This window comes from Mandrillus leucophaeus, unplaced genomic scaffold (genome assembly GCF_000951045.1).
Source record: "Mandrillus leucophaeus isolate KB7577 unplaced genomic scaffold, Mleu.le_1.0 Scaffold95, whole genome shotgun sequence".
In the NCBI taxonomy this organism is placed as follows: domain Eukaryota; kingdom Metazoa; phylum Chordata; class Mammalia; order Primates; family Cercopithecidae; genus Mandrillus; species Mandrillus leucophaeus.
In genome coordinates, this window is record NW_012110363.1 from 3151332 (window position 1) to 3174655 (window position 23324).

General features: G+C 34.6%; 1 protein-coding gene across 3 annotated transcripts in view; it reads left to right on the forward strand.

Moving 5' to 3' along the window:
- GLRB (glycine receptor, beta) overlaps positions 1–21285 on the forward strand; it is a 93486-nt gene extending 72201 nt beyond the window's left edge. For 2 of the 3 annotated variants that reach the window (XM_011970495.1, XM_011970496.1), the window contains exons 9-10: positions 8079–8371; positions 19624–21285. In XM_011970495.1, coding sequence (XP_011825885.1) covers positions 8079–8371; positions 19624–19920 — 590 coding nt within the window. In that variant the 3' untranslated portion in view covers positions 19921–21285. The remainder of the gene's footprint in view (positions 1–8078; positions 8372–19623) is intronic. The other variant, XM_011970497.1, reaches the window with a different exon arrangement.
- The last annotated feature ends 2039 nt before the right edge of the window (positions 21286–23324 follow it).

Here is a 23324-nt window from a genome sequence, read left to right on the forward strand (position 1 = left end):
TCTATAACCAAAAATGTAGGAAATTTCATCATGGATAAAAACTATGTATTATATATATTACATTTACTGGGAAAATAACCAAAAAACCTGAATTTAAATTCTTAGACTTGTCAAAAATATATATTTCTCTCAAATAATTTTTGTTGTTGCTATTAGAAGTTTCTTATGTTCATGCAGTGATATAAATGTCAGGCTTCCAAGAGCACTTTGGAGACATCCCAATTTCTGACATATCCTGTAAGAATTTTTCATCTGCATTCATTGCAGGACTTCTGATACCAGGTCCCTGAGCTGTGACTTAATATTCAGGAGACATGTTATTTGGAGAAGTGTTCAGAGACTGAAAGTCTGTCTCTAGAGTTAACCTGGGTTTGAAAGCCAGTTCTGAATTTACTAGCTGTGACAGGTTGGACAACAGATTTAACTTCTTTAAAAATAACTCTGCTGAAATATCAGCGGGGATGATAAAAATACTCAAGAAGCTCCAGAGAGTATTAAGAAAATGAGTGAAAGCCTATATTAACATTCAGGAGTTAATAATGAGCTACATTTTTATATTGCTTTACAGTTTGCAAAGCACTTCTACATATTTTGATTCCTTCAGCAAATATTTGTTTTGTGCTATGTGCTAGGTACTATTCAAGAAGATGGGGATGTTGTTAACAAAATAGGTGGCTAATAAATAGTTAATAAAATGCATTAAAACACGTCTTAGCTTCAATGAGTATATATGTTATTGGGAAGAAACAGACATCAAATAAATATAATATATCATATGTAAGATAGTGATGTAAGATAGCAAGTTTGGAGGTAGCAAACTCCTTGTTAGAAAGGCCTCAGTGAGAGGGTGATACCGGATAGAGACATGAAGGAGGTGAAGAAATGAGTCATTTCTAGGACAGAGTGGGCCAGACAGTGATCATCTGGGCCGCATTCCTGAGGCAGGAGCATGCTTGGGCATTGTGGAGACAAGGAGGCCAGTGTGGCTGGAGCAGAGCAAGTCAAAGGGAGAGTAGTGTGAAAGGAAGTCAGAAAGATAACAGCGATGAGGGGTGAACTACGTAGCATCTGCTAAGACATCCTGATGATTTTGAGCTTTTTGTTTTTTGTTTCTGTTTTTGTTTTGTGATGGAGTCTCGCTCTGTTTCCCAGGCTGGAGTGCAATGGTGCAATCTCGGCTCACTCTGCACCGGTGGCATGAGCCATTACACCGATTTTAGTTTTTATTCAGCGTGAAATACAAAGTCGCTAAAAGCTTTTACACATGATCTGACTTAAATTTTAGCCAGATCTCTTTGCCTACTTTGTTGAGAACAGAATGACCTGGGGCAAGGGCAGAAGCAAGGAAAGCAGTTAGGAGACAATTGGAATAATTCAGGTAAATAATCATGGTTTGGGCTAGTGAGTAGTAGTGCAGGTACTGATAAATATTTGATGATGGGGCCGAGAGCAGTGGCTCACCCCTGTAATCCCAGCACTTTGGGAGGCAGAGATGGGCAAATCACCTGAGGTCAGGAGTTGGAGACCAGCCTGGTCAACATGGCGAAACCCCGTCTCTACCAAAAATACAAAAAATCAGCCTGACGTGGTAGCGGACGCCTATAACCCCAGCTACTCGGGAGTCTGAGGACTGAGAATTGCTTGAACCTGGGACGCAGAAGTTGCAGTGAGCTGAGATTGCACCACTGCACTCCAGCCTGGGCAACAGAGTGAGACTCCATCCCCCGCCCCCCCCCCAAAAAAAATTAGATGATGGATGGTAGTGAAGGTTGAGATAAGAGGTATTTGTAGGTATGTTGAATGTGAGATTAAAGAAAGTAGAATCAGGGTTGACTTCAAGATTATTTTGGATGAAAAACTAGAAAGATGAAATTGACATTAGCCGAGGTGGGCAAAGGTGCAAGTAAATACAGTGGGTTTGAGAAGATGGGCAGGCCAGGAGCTTTGCTTTAGACATGTTAAGGTTCCAGCGTCAGTTAGGTGGAGATATCAGATAGGCAGTTGGATATGCAAGTCTCGGTTTAATTGGACATTTCAGAACTGGAGTAGGAATGTAAACTTTGTCAAAATATAGATGGTTTTCAATCTCTGGTTGGAACCACAGGGGAGTGAGTGTAGGTAGAGATATCTACTTCTAAAAGGGACTGAGAAAATGAAGAACAACCAGTATGACGGTTCCTAAAAGTCAAGTGGAGAAAGTATTTCTAGGTCAAGAAAGTGATCAACCAACTGTTCATGGATCAATGACGTTTAGAGCTAAAGGTTACCATTAGGTTAAAGAAGCTGGGGAGGTCACTGGCGTCCGTGGACAGTTTCTTTGAAGTGAGAAGAAAGCCTGATTGGACTGGCTTCAGGAAAGAAGATGGGGGGGGGGGGATTGGAGATATTTAGTATAAATAACTCATTGGAGGTTGTTAGCTGTAAAAAGAAAAAGAATAAGAAAATAGCTAGGGTAAGAATAAAAGTCAAGAGAGTGTTTTTCATTTTTTAAAGGTAGATGAATTCATAGTATGTTTAGTTTATTTTTGATGAAGGACAACCAGTAGTGAAGGAAACATTGAGAGATGGACAAAGTGCGGGAGCAGTGACCTTGAGAAAGGAAGAGGGGATTAGATCCAGGAAATGGAGCTATTGCCCTTTGCTAGGAGCAAAATGCGTTTGTCCCAAAGGTAAGCAAACTCCTATAAGAGGCCAGAGAGTAGACATTTGAGGTTTGTGGGCCATATAGTTTCCGTCACTCCATTCAACTCTGCTCTTATATGTTCTATGTGAAGCAGCCACAGACAATATATAACTGAACAAGTATGGGTGTGTTCTAACAAAACTTTATTTGTAAAATAGATGGGTCAGATTGGCCTACAGGTCATAGTTTGCTGATCCCTGGTTCATAGTATCAGAAGAGAAGGCAGAGTATATGGACACAAAGGGAGGTAGATGGGTAGATATTTAAACAGTTGTGTGGGCTACCACCTCTTATTTGGTGAATTATACCAATTGTTTTCTAGATGTTAGATGAGTTGTGAATTACTAGAACAATAAGTATTCATAGTACTCCCTTTTCCTTTTAATGTCAGGCTGTAGTAGTAATGTTCCATCTTTCTTTCCTGTTATTATCACATCGTGAATTTTCTGTTTATTTTCTTGATCACTCAAGCTAAAGGCTTTTCTATTTTATTGATATTTTCAAAGCACCAGCTTTTATCTCATTAATTTTCTCTGTATGTTTATTTTCCTTTTTATTGATTTTTAGCTGTGTTTATTATTTCCTTTCTACTTACTTTGCATTTGATTTGATCTCTTTGTAATTGCTGAAAGTAGGACTCAGATAATTGGTTTTACAACTTTCTTCTTTTCTAACATGAACTTTTACAGTTGTAAATTTCCCTGTAAGCATTGCTTTAACTTCAGTGCACAAATTTTGATATATTATATTTTCATCTTTCAGTTGAAATATTTCATAACTTATCTTCTGATTTCTTCTTTGGCCTATGGATTCTTTAGAAAGGTATTTAGAGTTTCTCTGGGTACTTGAATATGATTGCTTTCTAACTTAATTCCATTTTTGTCAGAGAATATACTCACTGACATCAATTCTTTTATGTGTATTGAGACTTTTTTTAAGCAGCCCATTCTAGCCTATGCCTCCTGATAAACACCATGGGCACGTGCAGTGTGTATTAGTCCTTGTTTGCTGTTGTGTTCTGTAAGTATCATTACAGTCAAGTTGGTTAGTAACTGTTGAAATCTTTTATCTCTTTTGAGTAGTTATTGTTATTGGTGAGAGATGTTAAGATCTCCAATTATAATTATGGAATTATGCTGCAGGTATTTGGAAGGTCTGTTATTAGACCCCAAATTATAATTTTATCTAAAAAGAAAAGGAAGTAATACTGACTCAGACTAAATTTCAGGATATCCAGTTAATATAGCTGTTTTGATTCTGCATATCTTTTCTTACTCTACTATTTTCCCCCTACATTCTCCCAAAGGATTAAATAAATAAGTTTACCAGTCTCTTTTGTTATGGCCTGTAGTTTTTATTTTCTGGAAGTTAGCAGACAACATAGAGAATAAAGTAATACTTTAAATTGCCCTTGATTCATTTTCCTTTTTTTTAAAATTAGTTTTGTACTCTACTTTTATTTTTCACCCAGCCTTTTTGTGATTAACTTTCCCCATTGTTAACAAACATCAAAGATTCCCTGGGGAATTTTAGGTAATGACTTTTGTCTTAAGCTATTTCTCCAAATATGGAAGTAACTATGCACGGAACTATTGAAGTAATGTTTTGTAATACTCTTAACTAAGTAAACTATACTATATCTTTTCCTGTTACATAAAATACTTTAGTTGCTGCTAAAGGGAATACATTTTTTTACCAAATAACTTTCAATTATAAATACAAAAAGATTAATAATTTGGGTCAAAGTTTCCTTTCCTTTTAGTATTCTTTAACTAAAAATTATGAAATGATAATATGCTAATATAATGTATTAATAGTAGTACTTTTAAATGCATTTTCATTTTATTAACAGCAATTTCAAATGTACAAATTTGGTGATTATCACAGTATGAGATAAATCATTTGGAGCTTAGACGGGAGTTGGCATGTGTGCAATTGCAATTGCTCCTTGACCTGCTCTGTTGATTCATGGCATTGGTTATGAATAGCAAATGCCATACTGTATCTGCTTTCCATTTCTTTTCTTTTCCTTTTTTAAACTCTCTTTTCCTTTCTTTCTTCCTCTCTTTTCTTTCCTTATTTTTTCTTCTCTTTTCTTTTTCTAGTTTTCAATTTTTCTCTTTGCACCAATACATTCCTAGTATATATGCTGTTAGGGAATTATTTTCAGATTCTTCCTCTGTGATTGGCTGGACAAGAAATCTGTGGACATGCAATTCTGTCTCCATTTTGATGAGCTAAATAACTTCAACCCTGACTTGTTTATGGAAGATTTTGTTCAATTCAACCTCCTTATATAGCTTATTTATTAATAATTTAGTTTATATCATTTGTTGGCTTTAACTTTTCATAAATGAAGACTCTACATCTGTTTGTAAGAGTTTGTATCAATTTCATGACATTTTCCCAGATTTGAAATCTAGGTTTGATTTTGGAGGAAACAGTGTGACAAATAAGGTCTATATAATTTAAATACGTTTTAGAAATATTTTACCAAAGAGTCCTAGAATTTATTAAAGAGGAGCATCAGAGTAATTTATTAAGAACATAATATTAACACTATAAAAATCATTTTTTTTTTTGAGATGGAGTCTCGCTCTGTTGCCCAGACTGCAGTGCAGTGGTGCAATCTCAACTCACCGGGTTCAAGCGAGTCTCCTGCCTCAGCCTCCAGTGTAGCTGAGATTACAGGCATGTGCCACCACACCCAGCTGATTTGCTTTTGTATTTTTAGTAGAGACTGGATTTCACCATATTGGTTAGGCTGGCCTCGAACTCCTGATCTAAGGTGATCCACCCACCTCAGTCTGCCAGAGTGCTAGGATTACAAGCATGAGCCACTGCACCTGACCAAATTCCACACTTTTATGGGTAATGGCTTTACATTTCTTTCTGTTTATAATTTATTAAAATTTAGATAATTTCACCATGTACCATTTAACAATGAAGTAATCCCATTTGAAGGCTATATTATGATAATGCTAAAATATTTTTACAAAGTAGCATTATTTGCTCAGATTTCTTATTTTTGGATAGAAAATGCTAATAGGTAGTTTCTATTATAATATGATTTTCTCAAGATAAGGCAAATAGTTTATGTTCACCTTCTTCTTAACTTCTTCAGTTTTGCTTCTTAAATCTGATATGATAAAATCTTGAATTCACTACCATTGTTTCTAACTGAATGTGTGGAATTATGAATACTCTCCTTTTCCCTCCAAAATCTATAAATATTCTGTCACTCCTTTCAAGGACAACCCTTTCATCTGTTTCTTCAGTCAGTCCCCCTTTTCTGACACCAAAGCATCTTTACCTCACAAAGTCCTCTCTCTTTTCAGACATCTATCTGAATGATATTGGCTAATCTTTTCAAAAAGTTCTTTCAGATTCCCAGGTGCACTGTGCTGTGTCATGATCATCGGTTCTTGTTTCTTGACCTTTATCTAATCTTTCAATGTTTTCCTAACAAAGTCATCTTCTTTTCTGTAGGCCTCTCCCATCTTTTTATGGAAACTCTTCCAGTCATCCGGTTCATAACTTTGTCTCCATTTTTTTCTTCTTCCTTGAATCAGTAACTCTTTTCAAATGTTTTCTCTAAAATTCTTCCACATCTGTCCCATAATCTAGGTCTTCATTTCCTGATACTTTGTTTCCCCAACTACTATTTTTCTTTCTCAGTCTATTTTGTATATCTACACCAAAGTAATGCTACTTAAACATTCTTTTGATAATGTAATTTCTCTTTCCTTAATTTCAAATTTCTGAATATTCTCTACCAAACATGGTATAAAAAACCATTACAGAACTCTAAAGGTCTTCTATAATCTGAAATTATTCTCTATTTCATCATAAAGTTTCTAATCTATCAGGATAAATATTCAGGTATAGAACTTAGCTTACTAAAATTTAATATTTTCTAGGTTATTGATCAGCATGAAATGCTATGGAAACACAGAAGATAGTGTCAAAATAGTTTATCTCAAGGAAATAAGTTAGGCTTGTTTTTGAATGGTAATTTGACTCACAAAATTTGACAAAGAATAGAAAAATTAACTTAGAATGACAGTTTGCCAAGTTAATTCCCATGGCTATAATCAACTGTAGTTTAGGGCAGTAGTTGATAAGGTATTGGATTTTTATGTTGCTTTCCACTTCCAGGCTAGAAAACATTAAGACCTACATTAACTTTTAAAATACAGTTCTATTAATTAGTTCTTAGTTTTCCTCAGGGCCAAGGATAATTATAGTAAAAGTAAACTAGGAGCTTATCAAGTTGTTGTATATTGAATATTGTTTTCATCCACAGAAATTATATTTGCTTAACATGTTTCTTTCTAATAGAGAGTATCTTAGGTTCTTGAATGCAGAATACATTTTTTAGAAGCTTCTGAAATGATGCAATTGGTATATTTTTCAATGTTTAACTGATTATTAATACTAATATAGTACTTATAATTTCATGGGAAGGGAAAAGAGAGTCAAGCAGACATTTAATTATTATGATGATATATACATTAATTCTCATAAGTGGCCAAATCTAAGAAGAAAAAATTATACTCAACCCTTGACATTGAATGAGTTTTCTTTTCTGACTCAGCATGTTCCTGATAGTGCATGTCAACAGGTTATAACTACAAAATACATTTCATCATCTCCTCTCTTGAAAATACGAAGGAAAAGAAAAAGAGAGCAGAATGGGAGAAAGGGTGGCATTTGGGAAGAGAAAGAGCAAGAAATTATTGCAATTCTTCTTTGGAGTCTGACAATTACTTTACTTAAATTCGTATATAATGTGTTAGCTTTCATTGAAAGGTTACCATTACATGGAGCAGACCTTTATTCCTTTCTTTGGAAATCTGGAATCATATGTTCTCCCTAAACAGGAATATTTCCTATTGTGTCTTTTCTATTAATTTTTCTTATTATGAACCTTATCAAAAAATTACTTTGTATGTTCTATTCTTGCTCTGATTTAGTTGCTCATGGGGACAAAACTCAGCTCCATAACTGAAATCTTTCTCAAACAAAGCTGAAAAATAACATACATAATCTGTCTAATAAGAGATCTCTGTGTCTTCCTCAGACATACTATACGGTAGTTTTAGACATCTTTAATATTGAAAACAGGTCCAAATTATCTTTTTATACCCTGATTTAAATTTCTATTTATTTTTTAAAATCCTAAGTATTTACAAAATCCTCAACCATAGTCAATAATCCTTACATAAAAGACATGTACCTATTATTTCTCCTAGTCTTTGAGCTTTAAGGGGACCTGACAAACTGTTCATGGTTCCTTGGAAGGTACTGGAGGTGGATTTCGTCAAAGAGTAATGACCGCAGAACGTCTCATAGGGATAAAAAGCAACTTTCATTCCTCTTTCTGTTTCTGTAGGTATCTTCTCAGTCCTCAGCTTGGCCTCTGAGTGTACAACCCTTGCTGCTGAGCTTCCCAAAGTTTCCTATGTGAAGGCTCTTGATGTTTGGCTCATTGCTTGCCTTCTCTTTGGGTTTGCTTCCCTGGTGGAGTATGCGGTGGTCCAGGTGATGCTGAACAACCCCAAAAGGGTTGAAGCAGAAAAAGCCAGAATTGGTAAGGCTGAGCAAGCAGATGGAAAAGGTGGAAATGCGGCTAAAAAGAATACTGTGAATGGAACAGGGACTCCTGTTCATATTAGCACTTTGCAGGTAAGGATAAAATTATCCCATGAAATCATTTCCCCCAACCTCTTCATAGTGTCAAGAGAGAGATCCTTTTGTGTATGTGACAAGTTTTGATGAAATTGGCATTTGCTTGTTTTTCTCTCACAGTTGAAAAGAAACTGAGCACAACACACTTTTTGGGAAACATGCTTTTTAGAAAACATTCAGAACATTTAGGTCAAATACCACTTAAGAAAAAAAGTAATGCCTTATTAAATTTTTTGAGAACTTTGCACTGAGTTTAAGGATTCAACTCTGCTTTGATGGTCACCATTGAATATGGAGACCTTGCTGGAGCACAGAGCTTCCTATTGTTTCTCATTCAATATATCTTAATGAAAGGCCAGAGGACCGTGGGGCACCACTGATCATCTGCCTTACATAAAAAGGCTTGGAGAAGCCCATGCTCATGATTAAATCAGCCACCATTCCCCATTAAGTTAGAGAACTTCACTTGGAGCATGTCAGGAAGGCTACTTGTTTATTGGATGTCTGTCTCAGGGAAACGATGCCCTCAGTTAGGAATCTGTCCTGCCCAGCAGTGAGTGGCAGGAGAAGGAATATTTAAGATTTTACCCCATAACGCTGTCTTGTCAATTGATTATGGGTCTAAGAATAATGGACAATGATAAATCTCAAAGAACTAGGCTGTGTAAAGGATTGAGGTTAGCTGTCCATTTACCCCAATGTGCCCTTCATAGATGCCCTCTGGATGGGTGGACCAGTCAACCAGAAGACCATTTCTATTGAGCTAAGAGTAGTAAATTCCACAGAAGACCAATAGGTCCATTCCATCCTACAGCCTTGAAAATCTTACCTTCCATGCTTTTCCTCTGGTCCGACAATTACTCTATCAGTTTGTTAATCACCACTACTCACCTTACCTAGAATGCTAGACGAGTATACAACATGTGGTTTTTAGGTGCAGAAGCAAAGGAACCATGCTTATATGGTGCTGCCTGTGGCCTTTAAAAAACTGTTTAAGTCATTTATACTCATTTTCTGAGCCTAAAGCCAAGACCCTCTGCAAATACTTAGCTGAAACCTTGAGAGAGGCTTCTTGAGGCCTTATAACTCCTTTATGCCTTTCATGAAGAATAAGGAGAAAATTCGCATTAGTCTAGTGCTATCTTGGCCTTAAAGATGTCCTTAATATATCTTTTTCATACTTCTGCCTCCAATATTTCTATTTCATTATATTTGAAATGAGTTTCTTGCAGAGAACATATAGTTGGTGTTTGGTATTTAAAGTGCTCTGCCATTCTCTTATGTTTGAATTGGTATATTTAGATCATTTCCATAATGTAATTATTGATACAACAAGGCTTTACTCTGTGTTTTATTTTTCTTTGTTTTGTTTATTTTGGTTTTTGTTTCTCTATTTTCTTTTTCATTTTTTTTTTCTTCTTTTTTTTTTTTTTAATTTATTTTTTGAGGCGGAGTTTCACTCTTGTTGCCCAGGCTGGAGTGGAATGGTACAATCTCGGCTCACCACAACCTCTGCCTCCTAGGTTCAAGCGATTCTCTTGCCTCAGCCTCCTGAGTAGCTGGGATTACAGGCACCCACCACCACATCTGGCTAATTTTGTGCTTTCAGTAGATACAGTGTTTCTCCATGTTGGTCAGGCTGGTCTTGAACTCTTGACCTCAGCTGATCCACCCACCTCGGCCTCCCAAAGTGCTGGGATTACAGGCATGAGCCCCCGTGCCTGGCCCTCTTTTACCTTTTTTAATGTAGGTTACTTGAACATTTTTTTTGAATTTCATTTTGAGCTTTCTGTGTTGTTTTTAAGTGTATCTCTTTGTTTAACTTCTTTAGTGGTTGGTCTGGATAAGATATGCGTGCATAACATCACAATCTATTGGTGTCATTATTTTGCTAGTTTTTGTGATGTTTGAAAACGTTACCTCTTTTCTCCCTTAAGCTGATGTTTACAATTGTCTTAAATACTTCTGCATACATTTAGAATCACATTATAGTTTTTGCATCACCATCAAATATAATTTAGAAAACTCGAGGAGAAGAAAATCTTATTGTATATTTTCGCTCACTGTGTTTTTCTTTCATCTTCATATATTCCAAGGTTTTATCTCTTTTATTATTTTCTGTTTAGAGAATTTCCTGTTTTGTTTTTGTTTTTGTTTTGTTTTGTTTTTTTGAGACAGAGTTTTACTCTGTTGCCCAGGCTGGGGGGTGCAGTGGGGTGATCTCAGCTAATGCAACCTCCGCCTCCTGGGTTCAAGCAATCCTCCTACCTAAGCCTCCCAAGTAGTTGGGACCAGAGGTATGTGCCACACCACACCTGGCTAAGTTTTATATTTTGGTAGAGACAGGGTTTCCTCATGTTGGCCAGACTAGTCTCAAATTCCTGGCCTCAAGTGATCCGCCTGCCTTAGGCTCCCAAAAATGCTGGGATTATAGGCATGAGCCACCGCGCCTTTTCAGGAATTTCCTTTACTCATTTTTGGATAGGTCTGTGGGTGACACATTTTTTTACTTTCCCTTTATCTGAGAATGTCTTGATTTCTCCTTCATTGTTGAAGGATATTTTCTCTAGATGTAGGATTGTGAGGCTACAATTCTATATGCATTTCTTTTAGCACCTAAAAAGTATTCTTCTGGCCTCCATGGCTTCTGATGAAAACTAGTTGTTCTGATTGTTTTTCCCCTGTAGGTAAAGTGTCACTTATCTCTGGATGCTTTCAAAAAAATTGTTTGGTCTTTTGGTCGAGTAGTGATCAGAAGTTTAATTATGACATGTCTCTGTGTGGATTTCTTTGAGTTGATCTTGTTTGGGATTTTTTTAGCTTGTTGAAAATGTAGGTGTATGTTTCTTGACAAATTTGGAAAGTTTTCAGCTATTATTTCTTTGTGTACTTTTTCTGACTTGCCCTCTCTCTTCTCTTTTCAAGACTCCAATAACACAAATGCTAGATTTGTGATACAATTGTCCCTGGGTACTGTAGGGAACTGGTTTTAGGACTCTTGTCAGATACCAAGGTTTGCAAATGCTCAAATCCCTTGTATAAAATGTGAAACTTGGACATTTATTATTTTTGCTTAGGATTGCTTTGGCTACTCAGGCTCTTGTTTAGCTCCATATAAGTTTTAGGATTGTTTTCTCTAATTCTGTGAAAAATGATATTGGTATTTTGATAAGAATTACATTGAATCTATAGATTGCTTTGGGTAGTGTGGTCATTTTCACGATATTGATTATTCCAATCCATGAGTATGGGATGTGTTTCCATTTGTTTGTGTAAGGTTATTTTCATTTTTTTTTTTTTTTTTTTTTTTTTTTGCTGCATTGTAAGAGAAATTGAGTTCTTAAATTGATTCTCAGCTTGGTCATTGTTGGTGTATAGCAATACTATTGATTTGTATACATTGATTTTGTAACCAGAGACTTTACTGATTTTGTTTATCAAATCTAGGAGTCTTTTGGAGGAGTCTCTAGGGTTTTCTAAGTGCACAGTCACATAATTGTTGAACAGCAGTAGTCTGACTTTATCTTTTCTAATTCGGACGCCCTTTATTTCTTTCTCTTACCTGCTTGGCCTGGCTGGAACTTCTTTGACAATGTCTTCTGTAATCTCCCAGGACACTGATTTTTTTTCCTCTGCCCTTTACATTTTCCTGTTGATCTAATCTATGAGCTTTATAGTTTCCATTTGGTATGTATGTATTTTTTTCATTTGTTCCAACTATGTTCATAATTGGTCACTGAATTATTTTTATCAGGAATGTTGTAATATCTTTCTCAGATTTCTCAGAATTTTTTTTGTCTTTTGTTGTACAGTTTGAGATCTTTCCCGGTTTTTTGTATGATGAGTGATTTTGTATTGAAACTTGGACATTTTGATATTATATTATGAGACTCTGAATCGTGTTTAAGCCTTCTGTTTTAACTGGCTTTCTCTGACTCTGTTCTGTCAGGGGAAGGATGGGTGCTGCCTCATTACTTCCAAGCAGAGGTACAAGTCCAGGTGTCCCACTTGGTCAGGGTAGAACTCCTTGTTACTGCTGGGTGGGATTGGGGGTCACCAGTTCCCCATGGTGTCTCTACCAACACAGCAGCAGGGTTTGCCTTCATGTGGAAGTCCTGACCCTCCATGGCCTCCTGTGACATCATCTCAGTGTTGAAGAGGAGGAGCATCTTGTTACTGCTGGGTGTAGGTGTAAGTCCATACTCCCTACATAGTTTCCATAGACACTGTGGCAGGGATCAGGGCCTTGCTCCTGGTCTACGGTGATGGAAGCCCTGGATCACCACTTGACACTACTTCAGTGGAGATCAGACTGCCTCATCACAGCCTTTTTAAAGTCCAAGCCTTGGCCCCCTCACCTCTTGGATGTTGCTGGCATGTCTTTTGGGGTGGGGTGGGGGCACATTTTTTTCTGTACTATTTGCCAAGAATAGAGAGGTTAATATCTAAAAGTGTTCTGTGTTGCTGGGATGCCCCTTTCTTTGTTCTTTGGCTAAACAGAGCAGGCCGTTGGGGCTTTTTTTGTCTGCACCTGTTGGCATTTCCACTTGCTGGCTTCTTTAGCCCCAAATCCGGGATTATATGAGACCGAAAGGGAATGCAGGAACTCACCATTGCATGGTTCCTTGGGTCGCGAGTTCCCGGGTTGATCTGCTTCCTCTTCTCTCCCTTTCACAGTCTCTCTCTCTCTCCCTCTGTGGGTGTGTGTATGTGTGTGTTTTAATGTAATGTCCAGGATTTTTTGTTGCACTTAGCAGGAGGAATAGGAAAGGTATGTCTACTCTATCTTTCTGGATGTAGAAGTCCTCTATGCTTTTCAAGGCCCTCAGCATCCTCATCATACCTGCACCCTGCTTACCACACTCTAATAATTCAATAGATTTGTCAGTGGGCTACTCTTAACACTTTCATTGTTGTTGCTGTTCTGTCTACTGGGTCGTTTGAGACTTACTGCAGTCCTACACCAGGAAAACAAACATTTGGAGTAATTTTTATTCCCTTTACCAATATTTTATTTTTTTCTCTGTTACCACCCATGTAAGAAGTAACATAATATCTAGAAAAACTAAGGGATTGCTTAAGGGCATGCTTTGGCATGACAGAGAAATGGTATTGGAAGCATACTGTTTGTGAGAAACTGAGCTTCCCCTTCTAATGCATACACTTATTTCTCCAAGTCAAAAATGGAAGGAAGAATACCTGAGAGCCTTATGTTATGTGGAAGTGTTCTCTACCTGATTTTTTGACACTTGCTATGTACTCCTCGATTTATACCTCCCTTTTACCACTTCCTCCCATTTCCAGACCACCAATCCCCTCTAACTTGACCTTTGGTTAAGAGACTTGGATACAGAAAGCAAGGATGCTCTATAGAACAAGTGCTTGATTCCTAGTAATCCCTATGATCTGCTCCATTGGCTGGCTTATTATAGGTCCTCAATAAGCACAGAAATTAAAGGTAGTAACAGAATACTAATGTGTGATTCAATTAAATTATGCTACTAGATTAAATTAAATGTAGTAACAGAATACTAATATGCAATGATCCTGATACCTTAATATATTCCATCAGGTAGGGGCACTGATGGAAGGAGGCTAACTAGAGCCATCTTTCTAGAGCATTGTAGAATATATTCAGATTATTTATGAACATGGATAGCAAGGATGAGAGGATCCATGAAGTAGTAAACTCAATTATGTTATTTTAAGTTTATCTTTAAAGCAGTAAAATAAAAAATAGTAATTAAAATAATTACCCAATAAATAAAAATTCAACACATTTAAGAACTTTTATATTTTAATTCTCTATGTTTTTAGCTGCTCATAGAAACACACTTGTTTGAATTCTGAAACTATGACATTTTACTTCAAAAGACAAGGAGAGGTGCATAGAGAGTTAAGAATTGACCAGAAACTTTAATCTTTAGAAATAAATGTAAATTACTCTTATTCTTTACAGGACAAAAATGCACTTTCTAGACTAGACTTTGTATCTATGGAATATTTGTTTCCTGAGACAGGCTTCAAAATGATAACATGAGTCTAAAAATAACTTATATGAAGTGTGTAACTTGATGAGTCATAAGATTGTTGCATATTGGCATATGAAAGAAGATATAAAAGTAGAAATGTATAAATTGTTATCCTTTTAATTTAATGGTTTTGCAGTGAAAAATGTAATTAAACTTTTAGTTTCAAAATGCATTTGTTCTAATGTACTTTGCTTTTCTAAATGCAAACTTTTGCCAAATAATTTCAATATTGTTATTCAACAAAATAACAATAATAATTAATGGAAGCATAATATAATTTGGATTGTAGGAAATGTTTGAAGCTGATGTATAAGATAATATTGTGCTTCCTAATAGGAAATGAAAGATTTAAAAGGTAGAAAAAAATGATATAGTTTTTACTGTAAGATTTTTTATAATTTGTGTCCTATATGCAAAAATTTGTTACCATGCTTATATAATTATCTGGAGCATTTTTTTCCCAGTAAAAATGGTGCTTTTTCAGTCATTCCAATATCTTGGTTACTTTTGTTTGTTCATTCACGTATTACTATTTTTATTCAACAAAACAGTTAAGAACCTACTGTTGTTAATGTCACCCTATTTCTAATGCATAGTATGTGCCATACACAAAGGTTTTATGAATAAAAGACAAAGAAAATAGTACCTATGCCTATAAGTTTATATAAATTAAAAAATAAAAGCTGCTGTTTATATTTAAAGGAGATTTTTAATGATAATGATTTAATGGACTTAAATTTAGCAAAATATATACAAATTATTCCCTCTGAACATATTTTATTGTCTGTAGAGGATACCATTATTAACATGAAATCATGCCTAAGTGTTCTGGTCAAGAAATACTGCATAAAGTTGTTTGCTTTTAAATTTGTGTGGAATGAAACTTAAAAGAACCACAAATAAAATCTTAGAGGCTAAAGTTGGAAGCATTAGAAAGTTTTTAATAGCATCGTTTTTTATTCTTGACAGTTTCATTATCACACTACCTCATTTTTGTTACCAGTAATTTTCAGAAGTGACAGAAGTTTATATGATGAAAGTAGATGAGACACATATTCATAATAAGGAGCAATTGAGAAATTATTAATTGTAGGTTAATAAAGCCAAATTCGCTTTTAAGAATGTGTGTTAAGTAGGACTAAAGCCTTATTTATTAGCAGTTTATTTCATCTCTTTTCATGTGATGTTATAACTGTTTAAAATAGTATTTATAGTGTAAATTCTTTTGTACTTTCATGTATATATTTGATATGATAATAAGGTGTAGGGAGTATTAACTGAAAAAAAAATTTTCTTCGTGTAAAATCTGTGATGAATGGGGCAAGGAGACTAGCCAACTACTTTATGAATCATGACCTATTTAAGAAGCTCTGAGTACTTCTTATTAGGGAACTTAATCTTGTTCTTTATTCAGTTATGTCATTATCATTAAAAATTACTTCTGTAGTAAGGTTCTGTCCACCCCACACGTGCACCTCTACTTATTCTTGAATACAAGAATCTTCAAATATATCTCTGAGAAACTTTTTAAGGAATTAAATGGCTAGAAACTTAATATAACCAATTTGCAGCTTTTTTGGAATGATTTATAATGTTATGGCTTCAACACTGAAAAAATTCTCTTACTGACATGTTTACTATATTTAAGTAATCTCTGTGAATAAACATAATATTCTATATCTATAGTTTGAATAAACTCTATGGATCAAATCCTAATATTATTTAAATTGCTGGCAGAATTTATATGGTTATATAAATAAAATAGATTAGAAAATTGGAAATACTTATTCGTGGCCTAGGTTATAATATTATATAAATTTGGCAATTTGTTTAGTTATTTACAGATACTACAGTCACACCTAAAATGATATAAAATATGATTTATAGCAAATGCATTTCTATAGTATGTTCTAAATATACTTGATGTGAAGCCATTAAGTCTATAGGCAGAGTCTGGAGTACTCTTTTGTTATGATAAGTAGCTTCAAAAGCCTAATGAGTACACCTAACGCCTTTGGAATGGGGAATTCTAATGGGAGAAAGAGCAACTGTAATACCCACAGAGTCCTTGATTTTAAAGATTGCTCGAAAGTCTTAGAGTAATGCAAAGATTCGATATGTAGAGTCTGTTCTCCACTTCTATTCCGATCAAGATAGTAAGTTACTCTTTACAAAAGTTCACTGATACATGCAGAGACTCACACATTCCTCAAACTGCATTGGAAAACTGAAGATTAAATGTGGTCTTCTGTCTGATGTTCTGTCTGGAACAATAATAGGGCAGATGTGAGTGTGCAAGTCCATGTGTGTGTGCACACGCATGCCTGCCTGTACACATACTGTTGGAGGCTAGGCGGTGAACAAATTGATGAAAGTAGTCTTTTAAAAATTCAATTTAGATAAATGGGGCAAAAAGTAGATGTGTATTTGTATGTGTTTATGTGTGTGTGTGCATTTCCTGAAGTCATATTTAAAGAGTTTAGATTTTAGTTGCTGCTTTTTCTCTCTTGCACTTTTTCGACTAGTGTATAGTCCATTTTGTGCTGCTATAAAGGAAATACCTGAGGCTGTATAATTTATAAGAAAATAGGTTTATTTGGCTCATGGTTCTGCAAGCTGTACTAGAAGCATGGCATCAGAACCTACTTCCAGTGAGGGCCTCAGGAAGCTTACAATTATGGTGGAAGATGCAGGGGAGCCGGCATGTCAGATGGCAAGAAGGGGAGTGAGAGGGAAGGCAGGTGCTAGGCTCTTTTTAACAGCCAGATTTCACTTGAACTAATAGAGAGACAACTCATTCATTACCACAGGGAGGACACCAAGCCGGTCATGAGGGATCCGGCCCCGTGACCCAAACACCTCCCGCTAGGCCACACGGCTAACACTGGGAGTCACATTTCATCATTTTTTTTTTTTTTGTCAGACATTTTGCTAGACACAGAGTCTAAATTGATAGGGACTAAAGCCTGTCCGTACTTCTTGATGCCATGCAGATGTAGGCACTGCTCTTTCATGCACAGTTGAGCGATCACAATTGGTAAATTGTAACTGCACATTAAAAAAGTAGAGTGGGGGTGGGGACAAGAATCCTTTTTTCACAGTGGCCTACTTCTTGACACGTATTCTTAAAAGCGAATTTAGCTAGATTAACCTACAATTAATAATTTCTCAATTGTTCCTTATGAATATGTGTCTTATTTGCTTTCGTCATATAAACTTCTCTCATTTCTAAAAATTACTGGTGACAAAAATGAGGTAGTGTGATAATGAAACTGTCTAGAATAAAAAATGATGCTATTAAAAACTACTTCAATTAAGGTCCTATTGAACCAGGATGGGACTGTGTTTCCATTTGCGCTATTTTGTAATGAACAATTTCTAAATAAGTCAATATATTGGTGGTTTACATCTTTTTTTTCAAATATCAAATATACAGAAAGGTGAACTTCTAGTTCCTCAATCCCTATTCCTCCATATCAACATTTTTTGTGTATTTTTCTGCAAACATATTTACATAAATTTTTTTAAAGTTTCTTACCCACTGGCATTTTACAAATATACATATGGCATAAAGTATATAATAACAAAGCCAACATTTGTATGCTAGCTTAAAAAATATAATATCAATATATGCTCATAATTGGAGGAGAAGTGGAAATAACTTAAATATATAATCACAGAAGGATGTATAAATACATTTAACTTGCTTTGTCAGTCAGTTTATCTTCGGCATTTTTGCTATCCACCTTTGAACACTGCCATCTGGCTCTTGTCTAGGAAATATATATATAAATATATGTTTACTCAGGTAAAGGATAGTCTCCTGGTACCTAAAGTACTGTTGAGGAAATATTTGTTTTACTTATTATATGAGGTATAGTGTTTTTAACCCAGCTATAATTTAGTAAATGTAACTAGTCTATAGAACTAGTCAAAGTATTAATTGTATTTAAAAAGCAATAACTAGAGTAACTGTGATATACTAATAATATACAATTAAATGATTTCCATGTTCAATAAAAATTGAGTAAATGTCAAGAGTGAAGATTCTAAGGGTGAATAGCAAAACTCAGTGGTAAGAACAGTGAGAAAATGAAGCAATCTAGCCAAGAACTTACCTTTTTGTGGACTTTTGTGATATGTCAGTGCTATTCTCAAACATTGGTGTTAGCCTATTCCTCTAATCTATGAGCATTTTGATAACTAGAGAGAGTTCAGCATAAAATATAATTGTCCTTTTGTATCTGCGGGGGATTGGTTCCAGTATCCCCTGCAGATATCAAAATCTATGCATACTCAAGTCCCCGCAGTCTGCCCTGTGGAACCTGTGGATACAAAAAGTTGACCCTCTATATCCACGGATTTTGTGAACACTCTATTTTTGATCTGCATTTGGATGTAGATTCAGAACCTGCAGATACAAAGGGGCAACTGTATTTATTGAAAAAGAAGCCCATGTATAAGTGGACCCTTGCAGTTCAAACCCATGTTGTAACTGTAATTATTTTGTATATTATAGGGAATTTATTCAAATTTCATAATTCAGAAATTAGTGACTAAATAATAATCTCTGTAGCATATGGTCTATCTGAAGAACACATCATTCCTCTGTATTGTCTGAGCATGTTTGGTTAAGTTCAGCCAACAATTTGGGAATGTCTATCACTAGTAAATATTTGGTTCATGATAATTGTGACTATTTTTTAGTTCTTGTTTGCGAATGTGACTTGGAGTCTGTCTTATTGGAGGGATAAATTCCTTAGCATTTATAAGCCACTCTACTTGGAAACAAGATCTATAGGGAAGTCAAAAGCTAGTAATACCAGAGCATTTTTATAATCCATACATTGTAGAATATTGTCTCTGTCCTGGTTAAATATTGGAGCAAGGATGGATTTTTATTTATTAGTCTTACAACTGATAACTTTCACAAGCCTGGTAGCACCTAAAATCAATCTGAGCTTTGATTCCTTAGCATAAAATAACCAATCAAAAGTTCATTCCATGACATAAGCCTCATTATTTAGGCAACATTTTAGAGCCCTAAATGCTCAGGCTATCTGATTGTTTAATCAGATAACCATTCTCTCTGTTAGTTCTTTGTGACATAAACAAATATCTCTTGTGAAAACTAGCAATTTAAAAAATATCCTTTGAAGAGATGTGCTTCATAAGTAGAAAGATTCTAAATACATTGTCTTCAATATTTATTCTTAGGTTGGTGAGACCAGATGCAAAAAAGTTTGTACTTCTAAGTCTGATCTGAGATCTAATGACTTCAGCATTGTTGGAAGCTTACCAAGAGATTTTGAATTATCCAATTATGACTGCTATGGAAAACCCATTGAAGTTAACAATGGACTTGGGAAATCTCAGGCTAAGAACAACAAGAAGCCTCCCCCTGCAAAACCTGTTATTCCAACAGCAGCAAAGCGAATTGATCTTTATGCAAGAGCGTTGTTTCCTTTCTGCTTCTTGTTCTTCAATGTTATATATTGGTCTATATATTTATGATAAATCTTTTCCATTTGTACAAAATAAAATTCAATTTCATTGTGACCTACTCTATTCATAAATGCCAATCTGTGAGAACTTTTGAATTTTCATAGCAACATTGCATTTTGGATGCCATTTGATTGTAATAAAAATGTGGCACCTTAATTTTGAATGGCAGCATGATCATGTAATGTCTGTGCTCTAATAACGATGTATATATGTATAGTGAACATATTGCTTAGTAATAAATGAAGGACAAGCATACTACATAATATAATCCAAACAATTCTCTTCAGTTAGTGTAAACTGCAAATACTACAGATAATTCTGATAATAAAATGATATGCACGCTGAATCCTGCTATGGTTACCATTCTACCCTACGTAGTCTTTCAAATTTCCTTCCTTGTAACTTTCAAAGAAAGCCATCTTATTCTTGTAAAATTTTAGGTGGTATTATCACAGATTTTAAAGGGTCGTATTACATATTGTTTAAACTTTGTAAGTAGAAATGTATCAATTATAATTATGCAGGCTCTGTGGAGAAATAAAGTTCACAAAATATTAATTTGTAAAATCAGCTCGTTTTAAAGTGTGCTTGTGTTGTCAAAATATCAGATAGTAATACACAGTAAGCATTTTTAAACAAAGGGAAACCTATATTTATGTAACTGTATAATGAATTCTGACAAAATAAAAAATTAAAGATACCTTATTGATGAAATATTTAGCATAAACAAAATTCTATTTAATCCACCTTAAAACGTAAATGTATTTTCATGGATTTCATTTGTTGGTACATATTACATAAAACATTGTGCCTTAAAATGAGTCGTACATATTTTAAGTTGGAATGCAGTAATAGATACATGATTTTACATCATTTTTGAGAAACCAAGGGGAAATAATAAGTTGAAAAAGAAATCCATAATTATTATAAGATTTTAACTTTTTTATTTTATTAAAATGTTTGCATATTTTAAGTAAAATTAAAAATGTTTTCTGAATTTATTTTTTTATTTGAATATTTTGGGATTAGTAACAAAATATTTAGAGATTAAGTAAATAATAGCTTTGTTTGTGTTAGACTTCACTTCTACTTGTATTTTCTTTCTTGTTAAAAGTCTAGACAACTGAGATTCACTTACTTTGAACTTGTTCCAACCCAAAAGTAAGCACTAAGTCTCATTTTATGAGACCACCATTTCTTAATATCACATCCAATGCACCTTTGTCTTTCTGCCATACCTGAAATAGAACTACTGTTAATTCACGTAGATAAACATAAGACTAAAGAAGTATATTTACATTATCTGAAGAGTTTTGTTGCAGCTATGAGTTTGTGTGGCAAATTCGATAATAAAGTATTATTTATACAAATTGCTATATGTAATTCAGTGCTATTCAATTTATTGAAGCCTTGAATTTTTAAAAGATTCTCATTTATGACATTATTTTTAATGGGATATAATTGAATCCTTTGTAGTCCTTCAGCACCCTCTAGTTGTAAAGGTGACATCCGAATAATTTTACAGTGCTACAGGTAACCCTGTTGATGGACTTAATATCTTCCAAGACCCAGGGCAAGAGCATTTTAATGGAACTGTGGTAAGAAAAAAAATATGAATATGATTTAAATCACTTAAAATGTTTACCTGTAACTATATTTACTTATAATCAGTTTCCTTTATTTTGGCAAGTTTCATTCATATTAGGGAATGTGATCTAGATATAGAGTTTTAAGTGGAATATGTACCATATTGAAGACAGATCTCATTATATAGAAATTTATTTGTGGAAAATGGTATAAATGAATTACTTTTCTGTAATATAATATTGTAGCCTCTTAAGACTAATTTTAATACCCAAGTATATATGAATCGCTATCCCAGGATTAAGTGTGTATGTGTAACTACAAATGGAACACTAGAAAAGATCATAACGAAGTACAATGAGTGTCTGCTGACAGTTGTTTTATAATTCTTCTGAAAGATTTAGTCACGGAACTCCAGAGTAGTTCCGATCTGTGTACTTTCAGTATTATATATTTCTGGGAGATTTGCAGAATATCTACCCGGAGCATCTGCTGATACCTCAGATTCAATGTCTTTAAAGTAAAAATTATCATCTTTTCAAAAATCAGTAGGTTCTCTCATTTTTTATTTCTGTTAAAACCATTGCTATTCCAGTTGCCCATGTTAAATTCATCTTCCTTTCTCACACAGTCTGTCCCTTTAAGTATCAAGTCCTTTAAATTCTCCCTTTTATACCTATCACCTCCTCTGCATTCCGGCTGACACCATCCTAATTCAGTTTCTCATTCTATGTAATCAGGCTCTTTCAGCAGTCTACAGTCTTACTCTAGTATAACTCTATTTTTGAACTAACTTTGTAATTTTTACTTTTTAACTACATAGGTAATACCTGAATATATTGAGTATTATAAAACAAACATGTATTTAGAGTCAGTACATAAAGTTGCTCTCCATTGCCTTTTTCCTTCAAACTATTCTGTCTCTTACCCAGAGGTCATCATTGTTTTGTATCTATTCAGAACTCATTCTACGCATTTTCAACATCTATCTAATTTTTAAATATAGAAGATAATGTAACATAATAAGATATTACCTAAATAGGATTTTACTTTATGTAGGGTTTTGTGATTTTTTTAATTTAACATGTCCTAGAGTTTTTTCCAGGTCCTCACCTGGGACATCGAGCTTCTGCTATTATTCTATAGGATGAATGTGTCTTAATTTAATTTCTTTTTAAGTAAAAACTTAGTTCATTTTCCTCCAAACACAAAACAGAGTCGCAATAAATATCTTTGTGCACAAATACATATATATCCATGAGGCTGATGCCGAAAGTGGAGTTGCTAAATTGAAAGATAAATAGTTATTAAATTCTGATAGACTCTGTCATTTTCTCTCTAAAAAGCTGCTAATGTAGCTTTTCACCATGATATGCCCAAATTCTCAGAGTAGTAATCTCTTAGTCTAAAGTTATGGATGCATTACTTTTCTTTTTTAAAAAATCTTTTTTGACATTGTCTCAGACTTTCAAAAATATTGGAAAAAAATCTTGTGAAGAATTTCTGTGTACTCTTCACCTAAATTTCCCAAATACTTTCTCATACTTGCTTTATGTTTCTCCACCTAAATTTCCCAAATGTAAATACTTTCTCATACTTGCTTTATGTTTCTCCCTCTTCTCTGTGTGCATGAGATATTTTATTCTGAAATATTTAAAATTGCAGATATAATGTTTCTTTACCTCTACACGTATTAGTGTTCCCCAAAATACAAGAGCATTTTCTTTCATAACCATTGTAGAACAAGATATCAATATCAGAAAGTTAACATTGATAAAATGCTAGAATCTAGAGAATTAATTTGAATTTCCCAATTGTTCCACTGTTTT